Genomic DNA, 12285 nt, shown 5'->3' with positions numbered 1-12285 from the left:
TAAATTTAATATTATATATTTTGTATTTTGTATCTTATCAATATAAATATATAAAATTTAAGTATTTAGATAATATGCTTTTAACAGCAAAATTCATTTTTCTATGTTAGTAAATTGAAGAGACTTGAGCAGGAGCAAGCACTACTGTCGTAAAAATCATCTAATATCATTAATTAAAGCCCAACATATACTCTATTCTCATATTATCTAAACAAATGACCATAGATTCGCTTTCTCTTTTATTCCTGTTTTATTTTCCTTTTTTCAAGTTCTTGAATTAAATTAAATTAAAAAAATAAATCATTTTCTCGGAAAGCAACTTCCATTTTCCTGCACTTTCTCCGCTCGATCTCTCCATTCCTTCCTCTTCCCCTCTCCACTTTCAGTTTTCAAACTGGGGGTCGGTCAGCCTTCCAACTGTATACTACTTCGGTGTTTGATCAGAATCCAATTTCCCCTTCGTCTTCCCAAATCATCTCCATGTCACAATCACCTTCTCATTCCCAAACCAGAAAAAGCTAAGCTCATGTGATGTGAGGATTCCATCTCCATGGCCAAGAGGCTCCATCTTTACTGGCTCTCCTTCTTTCTCTGTTTCCTCTTCACAAACCCACTTCTCTCCCAGACGGACGAAGTCATCTACAGAGGATTCAAGAACCTCCGCGACCAGAACATAAGCCTCTCCGGCGTCGCAGAGATTCAGAGAAACGGAGTCTTGAAGCTCACCAACGACACGCCCCGCCTGATCGGCCGCGCCTTCTACCCAAATCCCATCAGATTCAAGCCCTCCCCAAATGACAAAGCTTTCTCCTTCTCCACCGCTTTCGCCTTCGCCATCATTCCCGAGTACCAGAAGCTTGGCGGCCATGGCCTCGCCTTCACGATCTCGCCAACCAAGGACCTTAAAACCGCCCTTCCCAGCCAGTTCCTCGGCCTTGTCAACGCCAACGACAACGGGAACTTCTCCAACCATTTGTTCGCCGTCGAGTTCGACACCGTCCAGGATTTCGAGTTCAGGGACATCAACGACAATCATGTCGGCATCGACATCAATGGACTGATATCGACCGCTTCTACGAATGCTAGCTATTTTGAGGAAGGCGATTCGACGCCGAAATTCCTGAATCTCAAGAGCGGGAAGACGATTCAGGCCTGGATCGACTACGATTCCGGGAAAAAGGAACTGAATGTCACGCTGTCACTCTCCTCGACCAAACCCAGTTCCTCGGTCCTGTCTTTTCACGTCGATCTGTCCCCAATTCTGGAAGAATTCATGTTTGTCGGCTTCTCTGCTTCGACTGGTTTACTCGCGAGTTTTCACTATATCCAAGGCTGGAGCTTCAAGATCAACGGCCAAGCTCAATCTCTTGATTTATCTTCTCTTCCTTCTCTTCCGGGCCACAGACAAAATCAGACGGCCTTGATTATCATCCTATCTGTGTGTATTTTTCTCGCCATTGTTATGGCAATTGGAATTGGTTTTTACGTAACCAGAAGGATCAAGAATGCCGACGTAATCGAGGCCTGGGAGCTCGACATTGGCCCGCACAGATTCTCCTACAAAGAGCTCAAGCAAGCCACTCGAGGCTTCCGAGACAAACAGCTCCTCGGATTCGGCGGATTCGGCCGAGTCTACAAAGGAACGCTCCCCAATTCCGAAACCCATGTCGCCGTTAAGCGAATTTCGCACGAATCGAAGCAGGGTTTACGCGAGTTCGTCTCCGAGATCGCCAGCATCGGCCGGCTCCGCCACAGGAACCTCGTCCAGCTCCTCGGATGGTGCCGCCGCCGCGGCGATCTCTTACTCGTTTACGATTACATGCCCAATGGGAGCTTGGACAAGTATATTTTCGAGGAGCCCAGAATGATTCTGAGTTGGGCACAGAGGTTGAAGATCATCAAAGATGTGGCCTATGGACTTCTATATCTCCACGAAGAGTGGGAGCAAACTGTTATTCACAGAGACATCAAAGCCGGGAACGTTTTGTTGGACTCGGAGCTCAACGGCCGGCTCGGCGACTTTGGGCTGGCGAAGCTCTACGAGCGCGGGTCGAACCCGAGCACGACCCGGGTAGTGGGAACGCTCGGGTACTTGGCGCCGGAGCTAGCCCGGACCGGGAAGCCGACGGCGAGCTCGGACGTGTTTGCCTTCGGCGCGCTGATGCTGGAAGTGGTGTGTGGGCGGCGGCCGGTGGAGGCCAAGGCCCTGCCGGAGGAGCTGATTCTGGTGGACTGGGTTTGGGAGAACTGGCGGGAGGGGGCGGTGCTGGAGGTGGTGGACTCGAGATTGGACGGCGAGTATGACGAGACGGAGGTAGTGGTGGCGGTGAAGCTGGGGCTGATGTGTTCGAACAATGGGCCTGGGAGGAGGCCTACGATGAGGCAGGTGGTGAGGTACCTGGAGGGGGAGGTGGGGCTGCCGGAGGTGGTGGTTCCGCCGTGGGATGACGGGAAGGGCGGCGGGGGAGTGGAGTTTCAGGACTTCGTGCGTTCGTATCCGTCGTCGTCGGTGTATGAGAGGGCGAGCGTGTGGTCGTCGGCGGGTGATGGGAATGTGGTGGATATTGAAGCGGGGACGGGTTCGCCGCCGTTGCTGTCGGCGGCCAGGGACTGGAGGTAGCGTCTGGTGGGGGTGGGTGGAGACGGTAGATGTTCTCTGTCACGGTTCCTTCTTTCTTGTAAATATCATCAATTATCAGTTTAATTTTGTTGAATATTATTAATTTTTAGAGATCGTTCTTGCGAGATTCTTCATCCTTGATTCCATTAATTTTGCTAGAGAAGATAAATAGCAAATAAAAATTTTACCTCTTGGGCTATTAGCATGATTGCTCTGGTCTGAGAGTGGTCCAATGATGAAGCCCAATCTCTCGAAATACAATGAGCCCAAAAACAAAGACAACTCTGTGAGGTCACATAATTGCTCAAGTGCGAGCTCCGATTACGACAGCAAGTGAGCTCTCGCTAATGGCTCTAGCTCGTTGGTCAACCTGATTAGCTCGCAAAGAAGACCACAAAGTAGAATAATCGGATATAATATCTACTTGTGCTCATTCGTGGAAAGCCAGACCCCATATAGTGCAAAACTTTTACTCCTTATTTGAAAGATATAAGAAGGGCACTTAGTCCCTCACGAGGTAGCCCCACCACCTTTAACTTTGTGTAAAATTGTCAGTATCTCACACTATAAATAAGAGATCGAAAGTTATTGTACATGTATGATAAAAAATATATATTGTTACTCTGTAAAAAAGATCAGAGAACAGTCATGGATTAGGCACTATTTTGGCCGAATCACGTAAAAAATTCTTGCACATTGTGTGTTGATGGTCTTGTTGTTCTCTCCCTTCGCATTTGTGATTATTAAATTAGTACGACCGACAAATCTCGGTCGACCATTTCTACACGTCGACAAAAGTCAAATAAATTAATATATCCTAAACTTTGAATTAAATTTTAATTTTATTATGTTTTAATCTTTACTTTAATTTGATCATTGAATTTTTACTTTTGTTTCAATTTTATACTCGATCCAGCAAGTGTGTGTCGTGATGGTTAAAGTGTCAAATAACAAAAATGTCAACAAAAACGATACCATTTCTAGGCTGGGCTTCAATGACCATAATCAAAACGACGTCGTTTTGCCTTACTGTTACACAAGGCACAAGGTCATTTTGCCTGTGTATAAAATTCCCCATCTTTCATGACTTAGAGTGTTTGAAGAGAAGAGGTCAGCGACAGTAACAGAACAGCAGGATGAGGAAAGGATGACGATAATGATGATAAAGGAACCAATATGTGATTCGAGAAAAAGAGAGAAGTCGGGTTGGTCGAGTGATTATTTTGGCATGCGACCTAGAAAGAGAAGAGAAGCTTCATACTCGAGAAAAAAAGATGTTGATACCTGGCCAGTGCTGATGTTTGTTGTTGTTGTTGATTGCAAAATCGTCGAATCCGTCGCCGTCAATTTCGTCATCGTCGAACCCTACGTGTTGCCTTCTCTGTCACCATTGAACCTTTGTCTGTCATAGTCAAACCTGTGCGTTGTTTCGTCATCGTTGCCGTCCTCCTCTCTTTAGAAACCCTAAGTCGCAAAAGATGGTGGGTTTTATGCATAGACAAAACGGCATCGTTTTGACCATACACATTGAAGACCAACCTAGAAATGACATCATTTTTACGGACGTATCCGTTATTTGACACATTAGTCATCACATAAATTGAGGCACACGCTTGTTGGATCTAACATAAAATTAAAATAAAAGTAAAAGTTTAACGATCAAATTAAAATAAATACTAAAATAGAATAAAATTAAAAATTGACCAAAAATTGCATTATTTTTATTGAGGTGTATTATTTGACACATCAATCACCACATAAATTGAAGCACGCTTGCTGGATCTAACATAAAATTAAAATAAAAGTAAAAGTTTGATGATCAAATTAAAATAAATATTAAAATAAAATAAAATAAAAAATTAACCCAAAATTGCATCATTTTTACCGACGTGTCCGTTATTTGACACATCAATCACCACATAAATTGAGGCACACGCCTGTTGGATCTAACATAAAATTAAAATAAAAGTAAAAGTTTGGTGACCAAAATTAAAATAAATACTAAAATAGAATAAAATTAAAAATTAACCCAAAATTAAAAATATATTAATATATATATTTGGCCTTTCTTAAATTAATATAAAGAGATGAAATGGATTATACAGTATGATAAGTGGAGTGGAACGGAACTCGTTTGTTTTGGCTCTCTCATCTGATCTTATCTCATCTGATCTTTATAAAAACTTAAAAAAATAACAATTTTAAAATAAATATTACTTATATTAATATTAAATACTATCTTCCATTGATAATTGAATAATGATACATAAAGACGGAGACCGTGACTCTGACTCTTGCGTAGGTCAAGTCATATGAGAAAGTATTGATGGAGAGAGTGACGGGCATTTACCAGAAACAGACATAGACATGGACATGGACATCATGTTCATATAAATTTAATCTGATATTTTGAGTGTTACTACTACTGAACATAAAATTGAATAACCATTTGAATGTTTATGTAATTATCCTTTTATTTTATTTTATTATATATGTTTTTGTTCTTATGTTTATATGATGATATGCAGAGTACAAAATGCATTAGTCAATAATGTTCCGATCCAGTGGCCAAAGTAGAAGCCTTAGCCCTTGGGAATCAAAGTCAAACATATTACACAAACCATCATGTTTATTAAATTTTAATTGAGAGTATGAGATAAAATTAACTATATATATATATATTATTTTAAAGATATAGAAATTAGAAATGTATATAAATATCGTATAAATAAGAATATATATGATTTATATATATTTAATTTGTATTTAGTTTGTTATCTTTCTTACCGAAACCTTCCCACAAGCTAATCTAAGTCAGGTCAAAACCCCACTCATCTAGCACGACCTATAATCATGCTTAATTTGGTCTAATATTTTTCACGTTAAATATGACTCATTTGACACTTAATAAAGTGCATTAATCTTTATAAATTTTTTTTTATTCACCTAGAATATCTGAACTTCTCCTGACTAACTTTCAGGGATAAGTGACCTTTCACCTGATCCACTCCTTTAAGTAAATCTAGATACAAATATAATCTATATACATACAGAACTGAACATTCGATGCAGTCCATACAGAATTTGTCTTTCAACATTTTTGTTGCTTTCCAAATAAAAGTTATTTTCCAGCAATAAATTTATCTTCTTAGTCGTCGCACTGATTCAAATTTTGATATTTCTTATGAAATTTTAAATATTTTACCATTACTGCATCATGCACCATGTTCGTGAGGCATCTTTATAGATATTTGAACTATGATTATGAATAAACTATTATAGTTTCTTCTGGAGCCTGCCTTGGCCCAGGGCTACAGGCCGGGGCCCACAACTAAAGGGGCTCAATGATTAGAAAAAATTTAATAAAATATATATTATATTTAATTTTGCCCCCTATTCTCTCCCTTCCACTCAAAAGTTGTCCCTTATACTTTACATTTTGTCTCCAACTATCTCCTCCACTTCCACAAAATTAATCTCTTTATTCCCTCACTATTCTTTCCTCCCCCCCCCCCCCCCATCTCCTTCATGGCAAAAATTTGAAACTCAATGCCATTTTCTCTATTTCTCTTCCTTTAATTTTCTCTCAACAATATATCAATAAACCATTGATTTTGTAAAATCTATCCGTTTGATCTTCGATTTGATCATATTTTCACCGTGAAAGTGGTCTCAATCTATAAAAATGTAAGTCTTTTAAAATTTTCAGTGATTATTTTTAGTTTTCAATATAGATCCATGATATATATTTCAAGTTTTAGTTATGTACTATTATATTGGACTGTTAAGGACATCAATTACATAAGAAATAATACTTATTGCTAAACCAGTGAGATATAATAAATTCTAGTCAAATTACACTGTTATGCCAAATTAAGAAATTTGTCATTTTTTTTTGTTTTAGGAATTTCTTGCAATTAGAAATTTGTAAATTGTAATACATATCTTTATTAACTTTTTCTTTTTTATTATTTGATTCAACATAAAACTTGATTGGGATTCTTGTTCTTTATATTTAGAAGTTTCAAGTGGAAGAAAATATGCTAAAAATTCATATTTTATTATTCTTTGTTAATTAGTTTTATTTTTTTTATTGTGTTGTGTTTATTATAAAAATAAAAATAAAATGTTTCCTAAGAAAACATTAAATATGATAGTATAATTGATGATTCTGCATATAAAAGTGCAACAAGAAGACATTTTAAATGATGTTTTGTGGTTGAGATTTCATTGTTATTTTTATTTTGTAGGTACATGTGATGGTTGTTTTTGCTTCAATTAATTGTGTAGGATGAAAGATTGATCAAATCAAAAAATACTTATAGAGATTTAGGAGGAAGCATATGGACTCAAATATGTAGTTTTCGTTTAATAATATAATGTTTACAATGTGGGATACTTTTTTTCCTTCGTTTGCGGTTTTGTCCCATTAAATTTTTTCCAAATAAGATTTTAATGAGGCCCCAAAGTATTTTTCTTATTTTTTGTAAATTTTTATAATTTTAATAAAATTAATTAGTTGATAACTTTTATTTTTTTATTTAATTTGTATAAAAGGTACATTTAAGAAAATTTGCCCTGAGCCTTAAAAAACTTAGGACTGGCTCTAGTTTTCTCCCACCAAGTTAATTACAAATTCATTTCATTTTTTTTTGAAAAATTGTAATTTAATTTATTATGGATAAGGAGTATTTAGTACACATTATTTTCAAATAATGTGTATTTGTTTATCTCATTTTTAGAATTAAAAAATTATTTATTATTTATTGTTAAAACAAATGCATTGCAATAAAACTAACCAAAAAAAAATTATTTAAACTAAAAAATAAAATATAATAAATACACATTTCTTAAAAACAATATATATATAAAATATATATAAATACACATTTCTTAATATATATTTAATTCCTTTTGTATCTCATCTTTATATATTTTTATATTTTTATTTACTTATTATTAGTATTAATAATATTTAAATAATATTAATAAACTATAATCAATTAATGAATAATAATTAATAAATTTTGTCGTGTTCAATATAATGTTTTATTAATTGAGAAAGTAAATGTAATGTTTTTATTTTTTAATATTATCGATAATTAAAATTTTTAGTTAATTATGTAATTTTTAGGTAATAATTTAAATTGATATATAATAAATAAGTAAATAATTTACATTATAAAAAAATGTTTAGAATCATAAAAATAAAGAAAAAAAAGAATAAACTATTCCTTTACCCCAAATTTGGGGTTAAGAGTTGGAGAGGAATTAGGTAAGTGGATAGGATTTAGGTCTTACCCCAAATTTGGGGTGAAGGGTTAGAAATGCCTACACTAATCAAAATAAAAATATCTTCTAAATAACGCGTATGTGGCTCACTAGTTACTATAAAGGGTCAAATGAATCGTATAAATAATTGCAATCGATATATTATTATTATTTTTTAGTATGATTTAAATATTTTTTTGGAGCAAATTAATTAGTGTGTAAAACATACAAGTTGTGGGACTAAACATATTATTATATTATTTGATCCTACAAATGCAAATGCAAATGCATACGTAATTTAGATTATTTTAACAAATTTATTAAAAAATATATAATAAAGATGTTAATCTCCAACAATATATAAATACTTAATGCCACTATATGGGATCACTACGAAAATCTTAATTTGTCAAGTGTCATGTCAGTCATTCTTTTAAGATAAAAATATTTATTAAAAAAAGAGAGTAGTAAATCAAATATAGTCAAAGGAATTAACAAATATAATAAATAATTAAATAAATTTTAAATATATATTAAAAATTAAATAAAATTAATATTAATGCATAAATTGTAATTGTAATTGTAATAGTACATCCTAACTTCAACTTGCCCTTTAAGAAGAAAGGAGGAGAATAGAAATTGAAGCATTCACTCACTTCCGAAGCAAATAATATGTTGGCATTGAAACCCTCTCTCTCTCACCTCCTTCTAGCCAAGAGGCAAATTCAAAGATTTATTTTTGTGCACATAAATTGCAGTCAAAGAAACACCTAGCGACGAACAGAAACAAAACCTAACTAATCAGAGCTTGAACTTCATCAACAGGCAGAGACTCCAAAAAACATTGAGGCCCATAAATTCATAGTGTTTAGCCATAATGATGTACATACTACTACTACTACTACACTAGCAAAGCAAGCATCCTTATCCTTTAAAGGGCTTACTCAATTTCCGGGTATATTACCATGCATGGCAAGGCAAAGTTGGGCGCCGTATGCACTGGAGGACGACGTCGTTTATAATACCACTATGCAGTCTGCAAAGCAACACTGCACATTCTCCGGAGAGTAAAAACAACCCCTTCCCCTCCCCCCATCATTGCATAACAAATAAAGAAGAAAGAGTTTTGCTTGCTACATTGGGCTAGCTCACTCCCCTGTCCTCTCTTCCCCATTTTCCTCTTCTTCGCATTTCACTCCTTGAAAAATTTCGTAGTCATCAAAACCTGCAGGTGGGAGAAATGTGGGTCAGCAGAGCTCGGGACAGAGCTTGACAGGATTAGGAAAAAGCTGCCATTACCTGCACCTAACTCCTCCACATCATCAGTTGACGGTCCCAGTAGCACCGTGTTGCCCAAGGGCGGATCAACTGCCATCCAATCCCGGTTCCCAACGCCCTCTGACCATCCCTCCTTGGCCACAACCCAGTCTCCAACGATACTTATGTTATCCAAGGAAATGGGATCGATTGCATCCTGTTCTTTTTCGTTTCGGGCCCTGTAAAGCAACACGTAATGCAAGGGTACCTTTTATCTTGCAACTGTAAATAACTTATTCTGTAACTAATACGCAAAAGATCATTTGTGCCACTTACATTTGTTTCAATTGCAAGTTGTAGTGAACAAAAACAAGGTCAGTAAGCCTCTGACTCTCAAGGCAGTTCCTTGCTTCATGCATTTGTCGAATGGTATTCCAGTTTGGCTTACACACCATCAAACTGCAGGTTTGGCTTAGAATACGGATAGCCAAACGAGCCAAATTTGGGCAGCCCCCACCATACGTTGACCACCATTCGTCTAAAATAATCAAAATTTACAAGAACATGAGCAGCGTATGAAATAAAGCAGGAAATATAGCTCAAAAATAAAATCAGCTCCACGTGCAACATGCTTTGACAAGAAGGGTTTGGAGCAAGCGGTTTGCCCCAAGTCGTTATGGATATTATTAAGCCTACCCGATTCAGTCCATGGTTCATACCCTGCAGGCCGGAGCCCTGACCCCAACAGAGAAAAATACTCAAAAAAAAAATACAGAAATGTTAACTGATGCTTCTTCTCAAATCCCCATATATCTTAAAAAAAAAAAAAAAAAAAAGGCGAAGAATAAAACGTTTGTGATCCATTAAGTAACAAAAGAGTTAACCGTCAAACCCCAGTCTGACCCTCCCTACCAAAAGAAGAAGAAGAATATTAAAAGGAAGAAAATACAACACAGCGCATACAATCACATTTTTCCAGCAAAAAGCAATGCCCTGGATAATGATAATTGCAAATTAGTGGATCTGCTAAATCATTAATAAGTTTTGAGTTTGGAAGTCCAATACAAGTATGATCGCTTTATAATGTGAACTTGAAAACATAACAGGTTAGCATATTAAAACATCCGTGCCCTTAATCATCCATACATGTAACCCAATTCAAAAACCTTTCCGTGATTATGCTCTTAAACCTCTCTTTACAACTAATTTTGAATTTCTATGTGCATCTAAATACCACCCAAAGACAACCTCCGTAAACTCAAGCCATGCTCACAATTTCACCAAAAACATACCCACTAAAAACAAACTCTGCAGTATCAATGGACCTAGAGACAAACTCTGCTATCACACCTCCATCATACCCACTAAAAACATTGTAATCAACATTTGTCCAATAAACAGTAGGCAATGTTTCGGTCAATCTTTTTGCAGCAACAGAATATCGCTCTTCAGAATGAGTAATCAGTTGCAACACGTTCCTGATTCCAACTTCTTCTACCACTTCCTTAAGCAATTCATAAAGAGCATCTGGGGAATTCATAGTGTCTGAAACATCCACAGACCTCAAAAATGTTATTCCCTCAGGACAATATGCCAAAAAGTTCACTATCGTTCTACCATTCTCAGAGACCCATTCATCAACCAAGACAGAACAACCGGTCTTCCCCCATGTCATCACACATTGATCAGTGTCATTCCTCACTTCCTGAAGCTAACTCTTCAAAATACAGTTGCGAAGATCATGATAGGAGGGAGCTACGACTCCCATTCCTTGAGGAGCAATGGCGTCAATCATTGGTTGGAAATAGACCGACTTCGCTGCATCCAAAGGGATTCCAATATCATAAAGGAACCGTCCTACTGCCATACTAACTTGATTGTTTGCCCTTTTTGCACCAACTGCAGTATTGCTGACAGTAATTAAAGCATTCGAACTAGGATTTGCAGAAAGAGAGGCTTTTCATATTCTGCCTCTCTTTCTCCTACCTCCACCTTCGTTATTCAAACTCGGATTTGTAGAAAGATTCAAAGGACTTGGCTAAGGCTTTGACCTTGCTGAGGTATCGGTCGAGTTGAGGGTCTCTTGCCTAAAAGTCTCCCCTTACTTGATTGGTCACCAATTGGGAATCGCTTCTTGCATCCACCCGGACTGCTCCCATCTCCTTTGCCAAACTCAATCCAGCTATAAGGGCCTCATATTCTACTTAGTTGTTACTTGCCTTGAAATTGAAACTGATGGACTGCTTGATTATCAGCCCATCAGGTCCTTCCAGAATTATGTTGGCCTCGCTTCCCTTGATGTTGGAAGCTTTATCGACAAATAATAACCAGGGATTAAATTCCAAGCTTTGACCAGAGGAAGATAATTCAGCACAAAATCGGATAGTACCTGGAATTTAATGTGCTTACGGGGCTGGTATTGTATGCCAAATTCGGAGAGTTCAATTGACTATGCGATCATTCTTCCTGAGAGTTCGAGCTTCTAGAGCTAGCACTTGTCAGATTGGTTGATTCGTCTTGTCTGTGATTTGGTGACTTTGAAAGTATGGCCTAAGTTTCCAAACTACAGTCACCAATGCAAGTGCTAGCTTTTCGATCTTCTGGTAATGCAGCTTGGGCCCCTACAAGACCATGCTGACAAAGTATACCGGTCGTTGTGATTTGATTTCCTCTCTAATCAATACTGTGCTAAGGGTGTTTTCAGTGACGGAGAGGTAAAGAGAGAGTTCTTCCTCGGGCTCCAACCTTGAGAGAATGGGGGGACCTACTAAGAAGCCATTAAGCTCCTAAAAGGCATCTTTGCACTATTAAGACCATTGGAACTTTGTCGGCCTTTTTAGGCATTGGAGCAAGGAAAAGCTTGGTCAGTTGACTAGCTGCACTCTCACCCTACAATTAAAACACAATAAAAACATATTAAAACTTTTATATTTTTTTCTTTATTTTGGTGAGATGTTTATACTCGTCAGTGGACGAGTGCAGTTGTAGTCCAAATTTAAATTTATATTTTTTGAATGAGTCCAGGTCGTCCACTGAGAGATTTATTTATAGCAAAAGAAAAAAAAATGTCACACACACGCACACGCATTTAGATGAATTGGCAACGAGGTTTTTTTAATGATTTTTTTAGATAACAA

At 37.1% G+C, this 12285-nt stretch overlaps 1 protein-coding gene across 1 annotated transcript; it reads left to right on the top strand.

The window, feature by feature from the left end:
• Positions 1–330: 330 nt before the first annotated feature.
• On the top strand, positions 331–2784 carry LOC127795633 (L-type lectin-domain containing receptor kinase S.4-like). Its single transcript, XM_052327431.1, has one exon. It carries the CDS (start codon positions 551–553, stop codon positions 2618–2620), a length of 2070 nt encoding a protein of 689 aa, XP_052183391.1. The 5' UTR covers positions 331–550; the 3' UTR covers positions 2621–2784.
• The last annotated feature ends 9501 nt before the right edge of the window (positions 2785–12285 follow it).

Source organism: Diospyros lotus, chromosome 1, assembly GCF_014633365.1.
Source record: "Diospyros lotus cultivar Yz01 chromosome 1, ASM1463336v1, whole genome shotgun sequence".
NCBI lineage: Eukaryota > Viridiplantae > Streptophyta > Magnoliopsida > Ericales > Ebenaceae > Diospyros > Diospyros lotus.
Note: the sequence above shows the minus strand (reverse complement) of the source record. Positions and strands in the feature narration are given on the sequence as shown.

Coding starts and splice junctions, on each gene's coding strand:
- LOC127795633 (XM_052327431.1), top strand. CDS start 551: ATGGCCAAGAGGCTCCATCTTTACTGGCTCTCCTTCTTTCTCTGTTTC.